At 38.3% G+C, this 23,629-nt stretch overlaps 1 protein-coding gene across 1 annotated transcript in view; it reads left to right on the top strand.

Moving 5' to 3' along the window:
* The first annotated feature begins 3,233 nt into the window (after positions 1 to 3,233).
* Positions 3,234 to 23,629, top strand: part of LOC122553126 (inactive ubiquitin carboxyl-terminal hydrolase 53-like) — a 99,934-nt gene continuing 79,538 nt past the window's right edge. Inside the window, exons 1-4 of the mRNA XM_043696686.1 lie at positions 3,234 to 3,812; positions 16,099 to 16,191; positions 17,295 to 17,429; positions 21,442 to 21,555. Coding sequence (XP_043552621.1) covers positions 3,669 to 3,812; positions 16,099 to 16,191; positions 17,295 to 17,429; positions 21,442 to 21,555 — 486 coding nt within the window. The 5' untranslated portion in view covers positions 3,234 to 3,668. The remainder of the gene's footprint in view (positions 3,813 to 16,098; positions 16,192 to 17,294; positions 17,430 to 21,441; positions 21,556 to 23,629) is intronic.

The raw sequence follows: 23,629 nt of genomic DNA, 5'->3' as shown, positions 1-23,629 counted from the left end.
TTCTGGAATTCTCTCCCTAATGGCATTTTCCCACCTATACACCAGAGCAGGTGGACTACGGCAGTTCAAGAAGGCAGCTCACCTCCTTCTCAAGAGCAACAAGGGAGGGGCAATAAATGTTGGCCAGCCAGTGATGCCCACAATCCACAAAATTAATTTTAAAAATTGAATTTAAAAATCAAGTTTACAGATAAGAAAGGCATGGATGAGGGTTTCAGCAGTTGCTGAGCCACGATTGGTGCAGAGTAGACTGATAGAGAAGTAATAATGGGCTGTCTTAGTTGTGCCACAGATATGTGATCAGAATCTACCTCAGATATGACACCTAGCTAGTAAACAGTTTTTTCAGCTCAACAGTTTTAAGACAGCAGAATAAAAGTTGGTAGCAAGGGAATGAAATTTGTACCAACACCAAAAGATAATGGATTCCCACTTTTTAACCAGAGGACATTTATGTCCATTCAATACTGGATGTCACCTAAGGAATCCAATAACTTAATCACAATGGAGGAGTAAGAAAGATAATGGCTGAGTATCATCAGCATACTTGTGAAAACTTACCATGTGGTTGCAAAGGATATTATGAAAGGAAGACTTGCAAAGGAGAAATGGGATGGCGGAAGAGGAAGGATACGTCTTGGGAGTGGCATCGGTGGGAGCACAAGAGGTTAGGGGGCCCTGATAGAAATAGAAGCCATTCCAAGTACTTATTTAGGTATATTTTTTTAGATAAGCAGGAAACCAGGTGTGTGCTGCCCTATCTATTGGATGGTAATGAAAAGGTATTGGAGGAAGATGCTGTTGTCCACCATGTCAAAAGGTTGCGTTCAGAAGAACAAGGAGGAATAGCTATCCTTTGTCACAGCCACATAGAGAGTCAGTATGACTTTGATGAGAGCCATTTCAGTATTATGGCAATGATGAAAACATTGGAGTGATCCACAGTACAGTTTTGAATAAGGTGTTTGCAAATATTTAAAGATAACAGGCTAACCTTGAAAGGACAAGGCAGGTTGATGACTGTAAAACTGTTGGGATGGTTTCAGAGGCAGGTAGATTGAGTGGGTGTATGTGATATTACAGACGCTCCAGGAGATTGCTTTAATTGATTGAGCAATCCACAAGCATTTGTTTCATAGTGAAAACACTCATGTTTGCACCGCCACTAAGATTAAGAAACTCGTTATATTTGTATATACTATCTAATTGGAACCGTGATCCATTGACTTTCAAAGAGGCTACAAGTTATTCACAGATTTTATGGACATATAGGACTGGGAAATACATAACTTGATTGTCGACTGGTGGTGGTGATTTGCCCCACCTTGTCAATTGTGGCTCTCCTGAATAAACAATTCATCTCATGCCATTCTTCTGCCCTTTCCTGTAAACCTAAACATTCTTTATTTTTAGATAATAATCCAAATCCCTCGTGAAAGCCTCAAGTCAACTTGCCTTGATCACACTATCAGATAGTGTGGACCAGATTTTAACCACTTGCAGCATAAGAATCTTTTTCATGTTTCTATTTAGACCATAAGACATAGGAGTGGAAGTAAGGCCATTCGGCCCATCATGGCTGATGGGCATTTCAACTCCACTTTCTTCTATTGCCAATTACTTTAAGTCTGTGCCCTCTCATTATCCAACCTCTCACCAGTGGAAGAGTTTTATATGCTTATTTAGTCTGCTTAGAAAACTCAATTTTCAATATTAAATAGCCTTTCAACCATCTCTTCTCCAACTTTTCCACTATCCACTACCATGGGGTGGCATGGTGACTCAGTGGTTAGCATTGCTGCACTCGGACCCAGGTTTGATTCCATCCTCGGACAACTGTGTGGAGCTTGCACATTCTCCCTGTGTCTGTGTGGATTTCCTTCCCCCACTTCAAAGATACGCAGGTCAAGTGAATTGGCCATGCTAAATTGCTCATAGTGATAAGTGCATTAGTCAGTGGTAAATGGAGGGGAATGGGTCTGGGTGGGTTACTCTTTGGAGGGTCAGTGTGGACTTGTTGGGCTGAAGGGCCTGTCCATACTGTAGGGAACCTCATCTAATTTCTAAATAAGGAAGAAGTCATTGAACAATCAGACTCGCCCTAACTCTCACTGATTTTCCGCTATGGACTTTTGTATTGATAAATATTATTTAATTTCGAAAGACTGAATAATAAAACTTGTGAGCAGTGAAACTGAAATTGAAAAGTAGCTTTCAACAAGAGGCAGGGTAGGCAGCGTTCGGATCCTGATCGTCTCCACGCCCTCGCACCAGGACGGCCCATATCCTTCTTGCTTTTTCACCTTTTTCTTCTTTTAGGTGGTGATTGCAGAAGAAAGCAGCATCTCTGGCAGCGAGAGCGAAAGCCAGCAGCCTGGGGTGGTGGTAGGGACAAGTTCAAGTCCTCCTGATGAATGAGAGCTCATCGTGGTAGTGGTGTTGAACTATTAACATTTTTTGTTTTTCTACCTTTTAGGAAGAAGGACTATAATGTTTAACTTTTTAAACTTTGTTTCCTTATTTTGCGGCTTTGTACCTAAGATGGCGCCCTAAGTGGCAACTTGTAAACTTTTCACTGTACTCATGTGAGTACATGTGACAATAAACCTAATCAATTCAAAAAGTTACGTTCAAATTCAAATGAAACTGTACGTTCTGTCATAATTGCACTTAATACGACACTAGCAAACAGTAATAAAACATGTTTACATCAGGAAAATTCCTAGCCCACACAAACATCTTTAGACTTCAAAGTAAAATGAAATTATCTAGAGATATCAATCCAAACAAATTATCTAACAGGGAGGAGCAGTGGCTGGTCAGATCGCAGAGATTTCCAAACTCTGTTCTTTGGCCCTTCGACTTGATTGTTGCAATCGTTGAGGTTCACCAGTTTGGTTAGTGCATTGCCAGAGTACGCCCAATCTAAGTCTCTAAGTAAATAAGGAAGGCAGGGGCGAATCTCCTCCGCAATATCCCCATCTCTTGGCACCCCTTGTTGATACATACTCTGTTCAATTATGCACAGAGCTGTTTTGCCTGATCAACCACTTTCCTCCTTCTCTTCCGCCCAACTGACAGGTAAAAGAAGAAGAACGAGAGAAAGACAGCTTCAGACCCATACGTCAGGTAGGAATACTCAACTCTTGTCAACACAGATCCACTTCCCTGATCTGTGGCTGGGATCACACGTGACCGGACGCAAGCTACTGGAATCAGCTGGTGGTGACGCAACGGCGCGCGGTGCTGATCTCGAGCTCGGACGGTTGGACCGGAGTGTTCTCTCGCGCGGCTCGCCTCACCTGCCGGATCCGGCCACAGCAGCGCTGCTGGCGGCGTCACCTTCCTCCTCGCTTTCCGTCGTGCAGCCCTCGCCAACCTTCGTTCAGTTCGCTGCCATCGCTCATCCCGCACCCCCCTACTCTGGGGGAGCGTGTATCTGGAAAAGAGGGAGGAAGGCAATGAAGGACTGCGGAGGGTGAAAAGAGCAGAGGTTTTGGAGGGGAGCTACCCCCATGGCGAGAAGCCGCTTCACCTGAGTAGGGGAGGGGAGGGGAGGGGAGGGCGGCGATCGCGAGGAACAGGCAGCGAGCGCGCGGCCCGAGCCGGCCGGCCTGTCCCCTCCCTCCGTGTGTCCGATTGTTGTGGCTCGCGCCGCTCCTGGCACAATGGCCTGGATGAAGAACTTCCTGAAGCCCGGGGGTAACCTGCGGAGCGGCTACCAGCCTGGGAGCATGTTGTCCATCGCCCCGCCCAAAGGACTGCTGAATGGACCCGGAGAGAACAGTTGCTTCCTCAACAGCGCAGTGCAGGTAAGGGAATCGCACTTGATCCACACCGGGCTCGGGCTGCACTCAGCGGAGCGGCGACAGCCATAGCAACGACGGCTGGTCCGACACACACCTTGAGAACCCATGTTTAAAAGTGGAAGGCAATACAGCTTCTTGTCGAGCTGTGTCTGCAAACTTTTAACTCCTCCCGACTGCTTCCCGATGGAAGGAATGCAGTGACACCCTGATTGCACTATCTCGCACTGTGTTTACCATTTCAGATCGCTGCAGGGGAAATAGTTTAAAAACACTCATCCATCGCAACAATTCGGTTTTTTTAAAATAATTTTTTTTGGGGTGTTAGTTTTAATAGCTGCACGCCGATATTTCAGCTGTCCCTGTACTTTGTAATACCTTGTAGTAAACCAAACTATTGTTTGCAAGGGGAAATTGCATAGATCATCACCAGATCCGAAGAGGTGAAACTTGACAAGTTTGATGCAAATAGAATTTGCAATCTGAATTTGAAATAAAACAATTCAATCTTAATTTCATAGGACATTTCGTATGCTGCACGTGAACTTTGTTTTTTTCCACTTTGTGATACTGCAGAGAAAATACAGTTTTAGATTCTTGTAGATTTTGTTTTGGGCTTCCAATTTATCCCTGGTTTTAAAATAAGTTACTCCCCGGGGCTCTTTATCTACTGAGGAGTGTCCAGCATTTTACATTGTGGTCCTCTTAAGTGTTTTGTGCCGTGAAAGTTTGAGCAGTGTATCAACAGTTAGCACGTACTGCCAACAACTGAATATTCTGATTTGTAATAAATTAGTGAATAAAAAAAACAACCTTCTAGACCCACAATGTTTGAACAGGGCATATAAACAAAGAGATGTGAGCTAAGTGTGTTAGTAAACAGATGTACTTAAAACAGAAAAGAACTCTTGTATATATCTGGAAGTTCATTCTACTAAACTCTTTGTGGTTATCAGAAGAATTGCTCAATTTAGGTAACTGGTATGTATTTTGTAAATATCATTATTTTAGTTGACAATTTCAGTTGGTTGAAAAGAAGATATGTGAATGTTTTTATTTGGAGATGCCGGTGTTGGACTGGGGTGTACAAGGTTAAAAATCTCACAACACCAGGTTATAGTCCAACAGGTTTAATTGGAAGCACACTAGCTTTCGGAGCGACGCTCACCTGATGGAGTGTCGCTCCGAAAGCTAGTGTGCTCCCAATTAAACCTGATGTAATGTTTTTATTGTTCTAGTTAATTGAAGAGTTTTTCTGTTACAAACTGAGGATCCAAACACTTTCCATATTTTGCCTGAATCGTGTAGTGCAAATTTACAGATCATATCTCTTCAAAATATTTTTAGAAGTTGAAGTATGTTTTTATTACTTATCATCAGCTTGCACATGCTCATATTTTAAAGACTTGTAACAACATGGTTCAGAGCCGTTTCCTTCAGAAACCAACTACAGCCTATCCACTCTTTCCTGATAAATCTTCACTGATTTTTCTTTTGTTCCTTCATTAGTGCCCTCCTTCCTATTGTGCACAGGACTATGGTTTAACCAGGCTTATAAGTTGTGTTTTGAGTCTTTTCAATTGTTTTCTCAAAATCAAACCCCAGTTTTTATTAGTTTACATTTGGGTGTAAGGTTCCAAAAGAAAAGTGTGGAAAACCATATGGCATTAACATTTTATAATTTGTTTCACTTTAGAAATATTCAGCAGTTCAGGTGAAATTCAAGTAGCATGGTTCTTAAACTTTCTCAAAACTGTGATCACCTTGATTACTTGTGTTTCAGATGATTTTTGTTTGGATAAAACCGTAGATAAGATTTGTGAGGAAAAAAATTGTAGATATGATTGTTGGTAATGAAGTCAGTTTTGTAACACTTTGTATGGCAAAGCATTTGTTAAAAATGACCAGTTTGTTCAGGAAAGCTTTTCAATTCATACTCAGGGACGATGATAGATCTCCTGCAATAATTTCTAAGTCCTCAGTGAGTTAACAATATTTTTACAAAAAGAAAGTGTTTTACAGGTACTGAGTGTTGTACTACTTATGGGCTGATTTTTTTTTAATCAGTGATTTTTATTTACTGAGTAAAGAAATAAATGAATTTGTTGTGGTTATTCTAATATCAAACATAGTTTATACTAGATGAGTTGTGCCCTAGAAAACTGAGCTCTGATGGCACAAATTCTTATGTTCTGTTTATTCTTGTTCATGTATATTTTTCCAGTCTGTATTTCCCATGAAATTTAAATTCATTTTTGTTTTGCTGTAAGATAGTATAGATTTTCTAGGTCATACGACTCCACTTGACTATGCTTGAAAATCAATTTGTGCTCGTAGTTTCTACCATTTGTGCTCAAAAGATGCCTAGTTATTCAGTTTTTCAACTACATGCTTCATAACAGTACAAAGGTAACAATATTTCAATGGGCTCTAAATGAAAAGCACATTCTGAGCAGGACAAAAAAATATTTTTATTCAGTCTCTTCAGACTATTTATGACACAGCCCTAGGGCATTAGGGCCTTAAACCTGGGCTTTTTGGTCCAGATCTGAAAATGTGTTGCTGGAAAATATTGGTCCAGATGTTGAGAAAGCTGTCTGCCACAAGACTCTCTGTGAGCAGGACAAATGTAACCCAGTCACCTAATGCTCCCAATCATCAGCCAAGAGGGGAATTAATCAATAGTTGCATGAAATATTGCCTGCACGCTGGCAGTCTGTTCTGGTTCTACTGGAATGACTTTACTCCTGATCCCAAGTTGTGAGCATGACATGAACGTGAGCCAAATGCTAGGAGAAAGGATGATGGGAACAAACCACAAGACATATTGTGCTATTGAGGACAGAAATTTGCTACATCACCTCTGTTACTGAACTCAATAAGGGGCCTATTTCTTCATCATCATTCTATACCTAAATAGATATCACCCACCAGATACATTGGAGCAACTCTTCAAATTTACTTTGGTATGATCTCCCAATGCATAGCCAACACCACCACAGAAAAGTAGTATTATAAGACCATGGAAGAATTGTTGACCCTATTCCTAAAGCACTTCCCCTCCAAGTCCATTTTTATCCTGATTTGGAAAATTGTTTCTTTTTCAAAGTCAAAATCCTGGAATTTTCAAAATGTATGATTACTTTGACTTTATGGTAGACCTTCTTATTAAACTACTGTCAGTTCTTTTTGTGAAGTACCATTCAGTGGGATGTTTCCAAGAGCAGGCACATCATCAATATAAAACAATAAATTTTTTTAACAAATCTGGCATTTTGGTAAATATTAAAAGTTAACTTGTTACCTCTTAATTACTATCAATGGATTGAGATGAGGCGTAATATTTTGACTTGCATTATCTCCAGGCTAGACATCAGTAGGTGATGTGGCAGTGGGTGAGAAGATCAAATTAAAACTGAAGCCTATTGAATTTTCAGGTTGTTTCAGAAAGTGTAGAAGAGGAGGAAATGCCAACTTATAACTAGCTGTGACTTCCATTGTGATTCTTCGAGCCTTTAACAAGAAAGAACGATTGTCGGCAGTGTTCCTTGTTGTGTAAAATGTTTGGCACAGTGGCAGCTGCTGTGAACAGGTTCAATCAACTTGAATTCCCTGGCACAGTGACTAATAGCTATCCAAGTGAATATAACAATTCTGTTTATCCTAAAAGCAAGAATTCTGAATTCCCCAGTGTAAGAATATGAGCCCAGCACTGTTTCTCAATGATGTTGATGACATTTAGTATTCCGAGATTGTGCCTTGCTCACAATTTCACTATTACATATTTTAAGTAACCTCCTAGGAGTTGTAAAATATCATCGAAAAGGCTTTAAAGTTTCCGGGATATGATTGAGAAAAAATGCCAAACTCTGCAAAAACCCAATTAAATATGCTCCAAAGGACGAGAGACAGGATCTTATACTTGAAACTGCATCAAGACTAACAACAGCAGAGGTTGTTTTGTACGGCATTCCAAAGAAATATGGTTTGTGTATAAAATGGCATTAGCTAGGCTGGACTTTTTGTAAAAGAAGAGTACTGTGAATACTGGAAAACTGAAACAAACAATATAAATTTTTTAATTGTCAAGCAGGATCTGTGGAGGGAAACAGTTAACAGTCATCAGAATTGTCAGTATTGCCACAGTTGTGGTCAAGACTTCATGTAGCATGCACATGGCAGTGCGAATGGATCATGATGCTGGTGTGAACAGTGGTCCGTGGAGTTTTGGATGTATTGGAGGTGACCTCCAAAATTAAGCAAAGATGATGAACAAGATGGAAAAGAGAAACAAATCTTCTCAGCGAGATGAGTAAGACTTCAAAGTAGTCATTCTTGGAATCAAATTAAATACGAACATAAAATAAGGATATGTTGAAAATTTGAACTAAAAACAAAAAGTGCTGGACATGCTCAGGTCAGGTAGCATCTGTGGAATAACAATGTTTACAGTTTCAAACTGAAAGGTCACCTCAATCTGAAACATTAAATCTGTTTCTCTCTCCATGAATGCTACCTGATCCACTGAATTTTTAAAAAAATGTTTTTTGTTTTTGGTTTGGATGATGTCGAGCCTCCTATGGAAAGAATCATTCCTTTGGGTCCACACCTTTTTTGAAGCTGTACTAATTGTTTATCTGCCCAATTCTTGACTTTGGCCATCCAGCCTAATTCACTATGAAGCAGCCACAGATTAAGAAGTTTAGTAACAATCAAGAACTGAGCAGCAAGGACAACACACAAATTCAGTTTAGAAATGCCTTTAGAATCATTATAATCTATACCTCATTTTACATTGAATATTTTGAAATGTTACTGTTCCAATTATGGATTTTACTGTTATTCCTGAAACCCCTATTACTGAATATTTCTTCCCTTGCATATTGCTAAAATCTGCCAGATTTGAGGAAAAGATCCCTTTCGGACTATTTAGTGGATTTGCAACTTTACAGCGTGCCTGTCAGAGAATTATGTTGCAAGGGTTAACTTAGTAGCACTGATGTTCAATTACCATATGGCATTAACTAGTATGTTTGGGATATTTAATATAAAATAGATTTATAAAGGGTAATATTCTCTGACTTATCCTTTGTAGCTCCTGTGTGTATCACTCAAATCTGTGTTTGCCACTCATAGTTTCTGTTTATTAAGAATGCACTTGGGTATAGATAGATTAATCCTGGTTCTGGATGAAATGTCTTAGCCTGAGTTCCTAGTTTTGTTTTTGGGTTCCATATCTTGCTGCTTTGAACATTGGGATTGTTTCCTCCAATTCTTGCCAGAAACACCTGTCTTGATAGAACCGTCATGTTTGTGAACTAAATTATCACTCATTTTAGGGTTCTAAGGTCCAATCTGTAAGTGATTTGTGGGTATTTTATTCATTGTCATTAGTTTTTATGCACGGAAAAAGCCCATCATGCCCATGCTAGTCACTAAACATCTGTCCATTCCAACCCCATTTTCCAGAACTTGGAGAGTAGCCTAGTATGGCATTTTAGGTGCTCAACTAAATACTTCTTGGATAGCTTGAGAGTTCCTGCCTCTGCTACCTTTTTTGAGCAGTCAGTTTCAAATGCACTGTCTAGGTGAGGAATAAAATCTCCAATCCTCTTAAACTCCTGCTTAGTTTAAAACTGTGCCTGCCAGTTTTTGGCTACTGAGGGGAAAAAAAAGTTCTCCCTTTCTCTCCTATATTTGCTTCATAATTTGTACATCTCAATTAGGTTGCCCCTCAGCGTTCTATACTCTGAGGAAGACAAACCCAGTCTATCCAGTTTCTGTTCAAAGATGAATGGCTCCAGCCCAGGTAACATGCTAGAGAAGCTCCTCTGCACCTCTAAATGTGTCCTAAATAATATGTCCATCACAGCCTCCTTGTTATTGTAGTCAATGTCTTGACTAAAGGTATGTATCCCATTTCCCCCCACCCCAACCACCTTATCTATTTGTTCTGCTGTCTTCAAGGATTCATGGGCATGCCGGCCAAGGTCCCTCTGATTCTTTGTACTTCCTAGAGTCCTACCATTTAACATGTACTCCCTTGCCTTCCAAATGCATCAACTCTAATTTTTCAGGATTAAATTCTGTTTATTTAGTTCCATTATTCTTTGAATTTCTTCATGCTTTAGTTACTTCTACAGCTTCAGATTGTTAAATTAAAATGAGAATATTTTAAAGTTTGCTGTGGTGAGTTGACCTGGCTGGAAAAATGTTGTTGAACCAATGCATATCCTATCCGTTTGCTTGATTAGCACTCTTTCTTTTAAGTCTCAGTCCAGAAACTTGAACAGAAAAAATCTAGGCTTTCACTCTACTGAGGGAGTGCGGCACTATTGCCTGTTTTTTGGATGAAACATTAAACAACGGCCCTGTTTACCCTTTTGATTGTAAGTGAATTGTGTGACACTCGTTTGAAGAGGAGGAGATTAGTTATACCAGATGTCATGACCAATATATAATCTTCAGTAATGATAGCATTAGAACATTGCTATTTGTGGGATCTTGCTACGCATTTTACAATTACTTAATTGACTGTAAAGCACTTTTAGGACATTCCAAGGTTGTGAAAGGCACTGTGGAGAGAGTGTGTCTTGTATACATATCAATCTGGCAAACTGACGCACAGTGAAAGTAGCTATATGATTAGGACCTTCACATCTCACACAGAAATGAATCTTTGTAATGATGCATATTGGAAGCTATGATATTCTGTTGAATACAGCTGCACCTGAACAGAAGCTAGTTCACATACTAAACTGTGTGTTTTACAAATTGACTGTGTTTAAATAAGAACATTCCATATGATATATTTTCTTTACATAATATACGGCAACTGTGATGTGAATCCTGAAGGCAATACTTTGTCTATTTAGTTGTGTGGACTGAGACATTTGCATTCTGTCCCATAGTGTATTTTTCATGTAATTTAAATCTGAATTATGTAGTTGTGTCAACTCATTTTTCTTACCCTTTGGAAAAAGTTCTCCGGTACAATAGACTGATGACTGGAAGTCCAAGACTATTGTTTTTTTTCACAGGTAGTGGGTGTTGCTGGCTGGGTCAGCATTAATTGTCCATCCCTAATTACCCTTGAAGGCAGTTTTGAGCTGCCTTCCTGAACTGTTGCAGACAATTCTGTATAGGTACATCCACAATGCCAGAATGTTCTGATAAACTGAAGGATGCCATTGGCAACACTGACGACTATTGCTTCAAGGGTTATAAAAGAGCATTTTGTTTCTTTCATACCTACTATAGTTAGGAATCAAAGTGCACTGATTAACTGCAGTTTCATAAATAATTTGGTGTTAGCAAGCAACAAAAATGAAAATATTAAGGAACATGGATTTAAATTGACTGGCGCATTAATTTTCAAAAAATTCTGTCACCTGTGTGAGCCAAAGTTTCTGAACATACGCAGGCTGTTTGATTTGGAGCAACAAAGCTGAATTAATTTTTTTTTGCATTTGATCTCGCGCAGAGGGTGGTGCATGTATGGAATGAGCTACTAAAGAAAGTGGTGGGGGCAGGTACAATTACAACATGTAAAAGGCATCTAAATACATATAGGAAGGGTTTAGAGGAATATGAGCCAAATCTGGCAACAGGACTAGGTCAAATTGGGATGTCTGGTTGGCACAAACAATTTGGATCAAAGGGTCTGTTTCCATGCTGAATGATTCTATATCAAGATGAGGTTACATGGATCCCAAACTGAATCAAATTCACTTTCTAATTTTGTTCTAATTTATTATAATCTCACTGAAGTTATAATCCAATTAAGCATAATGAAAATTTTTATCATATGAAACAAATCATATGCAACTGCAAATAGTTAGCTTAGTATGAATGAGAAATGTTTTCTTTTAATATGCTGAAATCATTAAGACTCACCAACTAATGTTGGCATAATAATAAAGCTGTTGGATACTGAAGATTTGTTTGACCCATGAAAGTGCAATGCTGACTTTATGTAGAGTACTCCAATACTGCAATTTAATTTTCTTCCTCTTGAAAGTCTTGGTATTTATCAGTATAGTACAGCTGACTTTGAATACACTGTGAGAATTGTGGGTATTATATGTGCACTTACTGAAACAGACCATCAATTAGGGAAAAGTGTTCATTCTGATTTGTAATGGAAACTCTCTTTTTAAACTGGAAAAAAAAAACAAGAAAATAAATTAAGCAGTACGACATCAGGGAGCTAGTATTCCAATTGAACATGAGTTAATGCTGTGTGCAATTTTCTGACATTATTAATCTCAAATATTTCAGTATTGGATGTATTGAATTGGCAACACAATTTGTATTCTCTCTGGAATGTTATCTCGTAATCCAAAACAAAACAAGATGATAGAGATCTGAAACAACGGCAGAAATTGCTGGAGAAATTCAACAGGTTTGGTGGCATCTGTGCAGAGAAAACCGGTAACGTTTTGAGTCCAGTGACCCTCCTTTTTTCTGAAGAAAGGTCACTGGACTCGACATGAACTGTTGTTTTCTGTCCACCGATGTTGTCAAACATATTGAATTTCTCCAGCAATTTCTGTTTTTGTTTTGCTCATTATAAGTTCATTTGACCAGTTCGGTATTCTGAGTGTTAATCATCATAGCATTGTACCAGGAGCAACTTTGTATTTTACCTTTATCAAGTACCGTTGTGGTAACATCTCGGTACCAAATGCATTGTCATATTTACGCCTTTTAAGAATTCTTAACTTATTTGTGTGATCACTGCATTTATTTTATTAAGGATAGGCAGAATTAGCTTACAGCTGTAATGAACATTTTATATGTGCATATGTCTGTCAGTTTTCTCAGATTTCATTGGTATTTCATTGACAGGACTGTCAGCCAATGGGATATGAGATGTGGTAGAACCCAACCAGCATTCACCTAAGGCATGTCACAAACCCCTACCAATTGGGATAGGAAGGGCAGCTCCTAAAAATATTCAGCTATTTTGTTCAGGTAGGTGCTGCTATTCTGAATTATTTTAGCACCCATCATTTCCAAATAAATACCACTGTGCTATAATCAACCTCTACTTCCCTGAGACTGTCCGTTCCTAGAATCTATGTTTGATTCCTTAAATTCAGCTTGCACTTTCCTAAGCTGCATTGATAAATGAATCACTGCCTTTGAATTTTTACTAGATTGGCCTTATTTACAAACTCAGTGCACTGAAATGAAGTTGAATTCATTGGTTTCTGACTTCATTTCATAAATCATATGGTCTATAATGCAAAATGGAAGGCAGTAGCAGCAAATAAAAGAGATTGATGGGCAAAATTGCTATTGAGGAGAGAAAAATGAAGAGAGGGAGATCCTTTAATATAGAAAGGATTTAATTGAGAAATGTTACAGTAATAAGAAAGGCAAATATGCTCTGGATTGAGGATAGGATGGATGAAGGATTGGGATGCTCTTGAAAAATAGGATTTCCCTTGGCTTTCTTAGAACCATTTTAAAAAAACTTTATTACACTGTAATATCCCATATTTTATGTGTCATATGTGCTAAGATGCATTACAGCTTGAAATGGTGAATAACATTATTGGAGAAGGATTAATTTAATCTATTAGTTAAGATTCACTTATGAAGGGATGCATTTTTGGAATGCAGATTTCCTGCCAGGAATTTATTTATGAAATTAAATAGGAAATGCTAGATATATCCAGCAGTTCAGGCAAAAATCTTGGAGAGCTAAGCTGTTGATATTTCTTGTCTGACTTTCCATTAGAACTAGTTTATGAAATAAAATATTGCATGGGTGTTGCATATTAAGGAGCTTAAATATGAATAGATTGAATGAGTCTTAGCATCTGTAAGTTATCTGACGTTTAAACACGACTTGTATGTACAAAATTTTATGTAAACTGTATAAAATATCCATGAACATAATATTAATTGTCAACTATCCAAACTTATCTGGAAGAAACAATTTGTAATGAAATGGAATGCTGATTGGTTAAAGTTATTCACTGGGTATGGTGCTACTATCATAACTCACTGTAGTAGGATTAAGCCAAGCTGCATTACTCCTGGAGTCATCACCCACGTTAAAGATTTTAAAAGGTACATAAAGGTTTCCCAGTTTACCTGGCTGCTGGACCCAGACTGACAAAGAATGGATCAGATTTCTATACTAAATAAAAATGACTAATTGTAACAAATAAATAGACTCCAGCTACAGTTAAGAATTGTCTACTAATTACTTCAAGTCCTAATCCCCTTTAAAAACTGCCCTATTATGCACAAACAAACATAGACAGTATTTAATAGAAAATGAATTATGGATGTTGGGAACACTGGGAATGCAGTTCTGTGGTGGTTGTTCATAGGCTCTGTTAAGCTGATTCTTATGATTCTTGTGCTGGTCAGAACTCAATCTCCCACTTATCCTTCTCCAGATGATTCTACTGGTTTGCAAGGGGCACACGGTAGCAGCGTCACTTTTAATGGCTATCTGACTTAAAGTCACAGCTTACATCAACTGCTGAAGGAAAGATAAATTGGGTTCCTTTAGATTGAAAGTGGTTTACCCCAGAGAACAGTTTGAAAGCTCCTAAGCTGGTTTCTTCTTAAAACTCTATATCTTGTTCACAGCCTCAAGCTGCTCAGCTACCTGAGAACCAATCTGGCAATTGTTTGCAGGCAGAAGGCCTTTGTCATTGGTAACTAGTCACTAGTTTACAAACCAATCCTTTATTTGTTGCTAACTGGTGCTCCATTCATAGGAGGGTTGTTTGGGAACAGAGGAAATGTGAGGTGAGATGTCAGGTTGTTGGTCAGGAAATGAAAGGGATTATTTGTGTAGTTACTGGGAACTTCTGCACGGATTTAATCTGTCTAACATTCCAAGGTTATGAATCAGGTAAGTAAGACTGATCTTTCAGAGCTCCTGAGATGTCAGCAGAGACATTAGATCAGCGTCTAGGGCAGCTGTGGAATCTCCCATTGGAAGTTTAAACTTCCAGGGCAATTCTGTGGAGTCACTCCATTCAGACTACGTGGCATTGGCACGTCTTTAGGGGTACATTGAGTATCTGGAGGTGAGAAGATTTGGAATATAATATCTAAGCATTCTTATCCAATTTCTTAGTTACAAATTCCTTTCTTCACTATCAATAGTCAATCTATGCATCTTCTTGAATTGTCGTAGATGTTGATGCAACAACATGTACATTCTACTGTATTTTATTGAAAGTACTGCTTCTCCCACCTCATTAAGATTCTTATTTCTGCTTTGCCTCCTTAAATGCTTTTCTTTTCCCTATCTGAACAAAATTACACTTACTGGAGAATGTTTTACAAACACAGCAAGCCTTTAGTATCTCCAACAGAAACAATTTGTTGGAGAAACTTAGCAAGTCTGGCAGCATCTATGTATCTTATGCTGACCAATCTGATGACGACACTATAAAGTCACTTGTGAGCAACTTGTTTGACTATAGAAGATATGAAAGTAGTATAGTATAGGAGAGTTCATTGACCAATATTCCTCTTCAATTTTGTCGTCTTTCTCAAAAACTGGGATACAGAAGTAAATTATTCGTCTTGATAATGATAGTCTAACTCTATGCAGCACAAGGATTAAATCTGCAAACCTCTTTACCAGAAAGGAACATTTGCTTAGTGAGCAAATAAGTTATGATGTGTGGGAAACTTTTGTGCCTGGAGTGTTTCAAAAACCTGTTTGAATTAATGAGGAAAGTGATATTTTCCTACTTGTGGACTATAGACTGGAAGTCATTTCGGTACGTTCTAGAGCATGTGCATTCCCATGTGATGGCTTGTAGGAAGTTCTGTTTGCTCCTGGAAATCATGTTTGGAGACATTGTGTTGTGTAAACAGAAGCCCTTTTAAACTAAGAATGATTTGAGATTCCCTCTGAAGAAATACATTGAAGGGATGTTTTAGCATTTTGTGTATCTTTGAATGTTTATCTTCAATGGAAGTATAATTCATGAAAAGATTACTTTTTCATATCTCGGGACCAAATACATTTTGTAGGCACTCTTGGTCAGTTTCACCATTGAAGTGATGTAGGAATGAGATCAGAAACTTCTTTCCTCAGTTGTGAGGATTTGGTATACACTGCTTTGGAGAGTGATTGAAGGCAGATTGTGTAGAAGGTTTCAAAAGAGTTGGATATATATTTGAAAGTGATGAATTAAGAGGCCTGTGGAGACAGGGATTGAGAATGGGATGAGCTGGGTAGCTCATATGGTTGAATAGCCTCATTATGTACTGTAAATTCTATGAAGTCTCTCTTGCCTTCTAGATTCTGTGGCACCTGGACATTTTCCGAAGGAGTTTGAGACTGCTGCCTGGACATGTATGCTCAGGAAATGCTTGCATTTTTTGTGCTTTGAAGGTAAATTCAGTGTTTAGCATTGCGATTATTACAAACAGTAATTCTAAATTATCCACTTGTGATTGTGGTATCTTATTCCTGCAGTTAATTTTGGTTTTATTTAAGTATTTTAACACATTTTCTTAGATCTAACTCTGTGAAAGCTGCTGCTTAATAAGTTTACCTATGTTTTTATTAAATCTCAGAATTTATCATTTATAATTTGAAAATGTTCTTGAATGAAAGGATTACTTTTGCAAATTTCTGAAACCATTTCAAGGTTTCACCCATCCATCCGATAGGATGGAGACCAGAATTATGTGCAATATTCCAAAAGTGACCTAACCAATGTCCTGTACAGCCGCAGTATGACCTCCCAACCCCTATGCTCAGAGCTCTGACCAATAAAGGAAAGCATGATAACTCAGTAGAAGTTTACTTGAATCTAATGAATTTTTTTTTTGCTTATGGGCAAGATCCAGGAAGTCAACTTACCTGAGGCAATTCCTCCCTATTGCATGATTTATCAGGAATTCGGTTTTATCAATAGTGTTGACATGTTCTTTTGATCCACCTTTTCTTTTCCCTCTCAGGACCAAACACACACAACTCCTCATCTGCGTTATTGGAGACTTTGTGCAATTTTTTAATATTCAAATTATTATTTCCTCAGTGTAAAGAAAAATGTGAAACTCTCAAAGTTTCACTAACAACTTCAGAATTTGTTTTCTTACAAAAACTTACCAAGATGCTAAATGTATTAAAATTTGAACCCATATCAATTTTAAAAACAAGGGATTTACATGACAGCTTGGTTCAGTACCCTCTCTTTCAGATAGATTTTGTGATTTTGTAATTTTGCTGCTGCAACGATTGCTTGAAATGAAGCTTGTTTATTGCACTAGTTTGCAGCTTTTTTCTTTATACTGTGAAATTGTAAGGCACACTTTAACAAGTAGCCCTGTTAATCATGTTAGATCCAAGAGAGATTCATGCAGCATCCTGAAGGCAATTTCTGCCTGTAGTTTCTTTGAAAATGTAGTTTATTTAATTCTTGTTTCTTTGTTTTAAAAAAAAATGCATTTCATCCACTTTTTCAAACCATTTATGGTATTTCCTTGCAGAATATATTTGTAGAATTTCGAAACAGTAGGGAAAAAGCCCTTCCCTCTGATATTTTGCGAAATGCTCTGGCTGAAAGTTTTAAAGACGAACACCGTTTCCAGCTTGGTTTAATGGATGATGCAGCAGAATGCTTTGTGAGTATCTCATTTATTTCAGTCTGTTTATTTATAGAGCCATTAGAGATTTGAAACAGAAGAAGGACATTTGGTCTGTCATGTTCATGGTGATTCTTAACACCTGAAATTCTCATCTTCAACTATCCATCTTAACTCCCTTTTTTAATTATTAATGCCACCATTTTTATCAGGGTGGAATGTTCCAGATCCTGGGCACTCAAAGGGGACAAAAATGCCAGTGATTTTAAATCAGTTACCACTGGTTATTGTTTCCAGTGCCGGAGGGCGTATAGTGCTGAAGAATAATCATATCGGACTGGACTTAACTCCGTTTCTCTCTCTGCACATGTTACCTTTAACCATCTCTCAAGTCGGGGAAAATAATCCTAAATGTTCCAATATTGTCTCATAACTGAATTTTCTTGTGCATGGCAACTTGTTTGAGTTCCCTTTCCACACCATTACATATCCCTGAGCTGTCAATCCAACTGAAACCTAACCAGTGATTTTTAAAATTCTAATGAGACCTCTTTACTTTGAATTATTATTCCATTACTTTAAAAGCCAAGTAACCCTATAACCTTTTACAAAAACTGTCTTGTCAAATTACTCAACCACAATTAAGAATTTGCATAAATTAACACTGAAGTGTGTCTTTCACGTGAATTTTTCACAATCTGCAATTTGCAAGATCTTGTCTCTATATTAGCTCTCCAGTCCATCACTTCATATTTTTCTACATGGAACTCTCTCTATGTTTCTGCCAATTTCATCTTTGTCACCCTAGTCCAGAAATCAAAGAGCATAATGACCAAATTAAATGTGAAGTCTACACATAATAGATTGTTAATTAACAGGGGACAGACTGAGAAACAAAGACATGAGTGAATGTCTAAAGCAAAAAGTAAGATTTAAAAGGCAGTATAGGATAGCAGTAAAGTAGAAGGCACAATATATGTCTATTGAGTTACTTATAAATATCTGGGATAAAAGATGTGAAATTTGCCTACTGATCATGTAAGATTATTGAGCTGCTATGGCAGTGGTAAGGAAGGTATGGGGAGTTAATAGGAAAATAGACTTCATTAAATTCAATGTACTGAAAATCAGTTAATAGTCAAGGGTATTACTGGAATATTGAGACAACTGCAAGAATCAGTTAAACTATTCGACGATGGCTTGGGGTGGTGGGGGGAAAAATTGTTGATTTTTTTTTAAAAAGGGTAAACAAAATAAAAATTGTTAGAACACATGCAATGCAGTTCCCAACTCTCTTCCCCCACCCCCACCTGGTGGGCAGATGGCCAACTTGTCAGAAATGCTTCCCCCAGCCCTGACTTCCATTCCTGACATTGAAAAAATGACAGCTGGTTTTTGGGCAAGGCCTTTGGCTGTTCTTTCAGACTACTGGTGACTCCTTCACTTATCTAGCTGCTCACTGCTCCTCCAGTCACTACATTGTTGAAAGGCTCACTTGTAAGTCTATGACTGGAGAAATAGCTTCTCGCCATTTTATTCCACTTTCTGAATGGGGTTGACTTTGCTCTGATTGGCCACCCCATGAGTGAACTTTCCTGGAAGATTTGGAGGTGTATTTTCATGTGAATCACGAATTAACCTGTGTGCAATTAACCACAATTAATATATAATTCAGAGGTGAATTTCAGGCACACATCACTCTTTGGATAGACAAGGTTTCTCCCCAGCTTCTGTCTAATCCTTCTCTGAATTACATTAACTCCATGCCCATTGGTTATTAACTGCCTGATTAAGAGAAATTAGTAAATTTTATGCATTTTAACTAGACATATAATTTTGCACATCTCATTTAAATCTACCCTCTGCCTTCTATTGCAATGAAAACAGTCCTGGCATATCCAGTCTTTCCTTTTTAGTTAAAAATTTCCAATCCTGACAACATTTTCTAAGTCTTCTCTGTAGTGTGATCAAGTCTTTTCTGTAATTATGATTATCAGAACTATGTGCAGTACTCTTTATTTAGGTCCTAACCAAAGCTTTAAGCTTTAGTCCAAGTATAAATTTCCTCCTCTTGTGTGGTGTGCTGTGCTTGTTAGTTGGGAGTTCTGCATGCCAACATAACCATCTTATCTACTAGTCTTGGTATATTCCATACTTTCTATTCTGTTGATGTAGAGGACCCAGTGTTGGACAGGGATGCACAAAGTTAAAAATCACACAATACCATGTTATGCTCCAACAGGTTTATCTGGAGGCACTAGCTTTCGGAGCGCTGCTCCTTTAACCGCCTGATGAAGGACCAACCCTCCCAAAGCTAATGCTTCTAAATAAACCTGTTGGACTATAACCTGGTGTTGTGATTTTTTAACTTTTGCCATATTATTATTTATTACCCTTTCTTTGGATTGAATTCCACTTACCAGTCTCCTGGCAACTTGACCAGGCAATTAATATCTTCCTGCAGTCTGCAGCTTCATCACTAATTACAAAATATTTTTCTATGCCCTCTTTTTCAAGTTTTTTTTCTCCTTTTTAACATGGTTTATATAGTCCATAAAATACTTCTGATTAGAAAAGCCTATTTTTTAACTTTTGAGTATGGGCTTCAGCGGTAAATGATTTTGCAAACTTCTACTTCCATTTCAACAAAATATAAATGTTCATTTTACAGTATTCCTACGGCAACAGTGTCTCATTGTACTTGAGTGTAGTATACTATATGGGAACTGTTGGCCTTCATTCATGTCCTTGAATGTTGTAAAGACAAAAACTAATAATCCATTGATACAAGTAACATCATTCTGCTTTTGCTTGATCCTAATATATTCTTATGCCATTAAACTTAGCATTTCTCACCCTTACATTCACTGAAACATGGCAAATGAATGTGACAAGTCTTGAAATTACCCTGGTTGCTTTTGTTTTATTTTAACATAACATATCTTTGCTAATTTTTACATTTCTTTGAGTAGCATAGTACCAAAGGGAGATGCTCCATGGACATGAATAAACGTGATGAGACGCAACCAAATAGAGTCATAGAGATGTACAGCATGGAAACAGACCCTTTGGTCCAACCTGTCCAAACCGACCAGATATCCCAACCCAATCTAGTCCCACCTGCCAGCACCCGGCCCATATCCCTCCAAACCCTTCCTATTCGTTGAAATGCAAACTGAAAACAAGAAGTGATTCATCAGTGGTTGTTTGCCTGACGGGGAAGATTAGATTAGATTAGATTACTTACAGTGTGGAAACAGGCCCTTCGGCCCAACAAGTCCACACCGACCCGCCGAAGCGTAACCCACCCATACCCCTACATTTACCCCTACCTAACACTACGGCAATTTAGCATGGCCAATTCACCTGACTTGCACATCTTTGGAGTGTGGGAGGAAACCGGAGCACCCGGAGGAAACCCACGTAGACACGGGGAGAATGTGCAAACTCCACACAGTCAGTCGCCTGAGGCGGGAATTGAACCCGGGTCTCTGGCGCTGCGAGGCAGCAGTGCCGCCCATTAAGAAAATAGTAAATATTACAGAGCTGTTCTCTGTTCTGAGGAAGGGTGACTTGACCCAAAATGTTAACTTTGCTTTCTCACCACAGATCTGCTGAGCTTTTCCAGCAATTTATTTTTATTTCTAATTTACAGCATCTGCAGTTCTTTCCGTTTTTATCAGGAAAATAACAATATTGCCAATAGTGTAATGTTTTATTGGAGAACCAAAAAGTGAAACTATTTCCCCTTTAATGTTTAGAACAGATTTGTGTCTGACCTGGTTCATTTATGATTAGAATTATATTGAACACAAATATGTGAATTTGGCTAGATATCCTTTTCCATTCTACAACTATTTTTAGTTGCTACCAGGTTTATTAAGGAATACTATGGGGGGAGGTAAAAAGCTTATGTTTTCATCTTTGTGTGTCTGGTGTTTGAGCAAATAAGTCCAAATTTGCCAGTGTTAAGACAGTTTTCTCAACCTAAAATGGGCCAGACATCAGACCAGGCCCATGATTTTGATGCTTTTATTTTTATTTTTTTTAGGAGAATATTTTGGAGAGAATTCATTTGCATATAGTTTCAGACACTGAAATGGATACATGCACTGTTAAATCTTGCATCACCCATCAAAAATTTGCCATGACTCTTTATGAGCAGGTGAGATAAAAACTTTCTATCCAGAAAAATATATGGCATTTAAAGTGATTTAGTTATAATAAACTTTGAAGAAATATTGATTAACTTTGATGGAAAAGCTGGATAACTAATGTGTGGAGCAGGAATATATGTATAAAGAAAAGGTTTCCCTATGAAGGGCTATGGAAATTGTACTGAAATAGCATTGTTTTAACTAAAATTGACAGCTTTCTTTTGGATCACTGGAATATATTGATTTATTTTAAGACAATGGACATTTTCTGGAAATATAAGCTTGCTCAAGAAAGGAATAATCATGAGCGAGCTGTTAGGACTAATGGCCAACACATTTCAGAAATGTGTGTTTATAATCAATGGCTCAAATATTGTTGAGGAGTTGCCTTTGGGGTTGCAGGCATTTTGTGAGTAGTGAGGGTTTGTGTTCTTGATAGAGATGTGAAGTAACTGGATCACTTGATCATCTGTGGTTGGTAAATTAAGCCCTTGTGGGAATGAGTACAAGCTTAGCATGTTAAAATGGAAGCTAGCTACTGAGGTTGGACAGAGTAACGAGGAGAAGTATCCTCTCAGGCAACCAGAAACCAGAAAACAATAACAATAACATGGGATTCCAAGGGGAAGGAGACACTACATTTTGTGTATTCACAAGCACCAGACAATGTTACTTGCCACTTGTCAGCCTAAGCCTGAATATTAACCAGATCTTGTTGCATTTGAACATGGACTGCTTCAGACTCCTTCGATACAGAGATATTGAGAACAAAATATTTTTTCTGCCTGACACTACATCTGTTAAAGTCCAAAGGAAGGCATCCAAGAATGACTGAGAATGTACTAGCACTGGTCCTTTTGAGGTCTCTGTTTCTTCATTGGTTCAGTGAACGGCAAGCTCCGGCATGGTTGCCATTAATCTTTGTCAAACACCCGTGGTCATGAAGGATTGCATTGTTCCCAGTGCTGTAATTAAACCTGTACTGTTTCCTCGATCCAGAAACTTAGTTGAAAATTCAGCTCCCTCAGCCTAGCTATAACGAATAAAAAATAGAAAATGTCTATAACTTTTCACCCGAACTAGTTCAGACTTGAAATATAACTGTTTCCTAATACACAGATGCTGCCATGCCAGCTACATGTTTCCAACATGTTTTAATTTCAGTTTTCCAGAATCTGCAGTCAACATTTGTACCAGTTGGCTGACCAGTAAAATTGTTTATTCAGTTGAAATTAAAGAATCTGAAAGTTCCACAAATGATCACCTTGATCCAAACATTGATTTGGCTCTTAAGAAACAGAATACAGGAAAGAGATTGCTTACTTAGCGGCGTGGTGTAAAGACAACAATCTCTCCATCAACGTCAGCAAAATGAAAGAGCCAGTCATTGACTTCAGGAAGCAGAGTGAAGGGTTTTGTGTACAAATGTGCTGAGGTGAAGATGGTTAAGAGCATCAAGTTCCTGGGAGTGATACCCAACAATCTGTCTTGATCCACTCACTTTGATGCAACAGTCAAGAAAGCACATCGGCATATACTTCAGGAGGCTAAGGAAATTTGTCCCATCCGTAAACACCAATATTTGTAGATGCACCATCGAAAGCATGGTAATTGGATGCATTTCAGCTTGGTACGGCAACTGCTGCCCAAGACTGCAAGAAACTACAGTGAGTCGTGAGCACCGTCAGTCTGTCCATTGACTCCATCTATGCTTCCCACTGCCGCAGGAAGGCAACCATCATGATAAAGACCCCTCCCATCCCAGTTATAATCCCTTCCACCTTCCTCCATCGGGTAGAAAGTATAAAAGTTTGAATACTTGTATAAATAGATTCGAGAACAGCTTCTATTCTGCTGCCATCAGACTTGAATGGATCTCTCAATTTTAATTCTGACCTCGCTCTCCCTGTGCATCTTCTCTGTAGCTGTAATGCTCTATTTTGTACTCTGGTCTACTACCCTGATGCACTTTGTATGGTGTGATCTGCCTATATAGCATTGAAAATAATACTTTTCACTGTATCTTTTAATATGCAGCAACAATAACTTAAATTAATGCCAAGTGCAAGTGCTCTTCTTAAC

Source organism: Chiloscyllium plagiosum, chromosome 1 (genome assembly GCF_004010195.1).
Source record: "Chiloscyllium plagiosum isolate BGI_BamShark_2017 chromosome 1, ASM401019v2, whole genome shotgun sequence".
In the NCBI taxonomy this organism is placed as follows: Eukaryota; Metazoa; Chordata; class Chondrichthyes; order Orectolobiformes; family Hemiscylliidae; genus Chiloscyllium; species Chiloscyllium plagiosum.
This window is presented reverse-complemented; position numbering and strand designations above follow the sequence as displayed.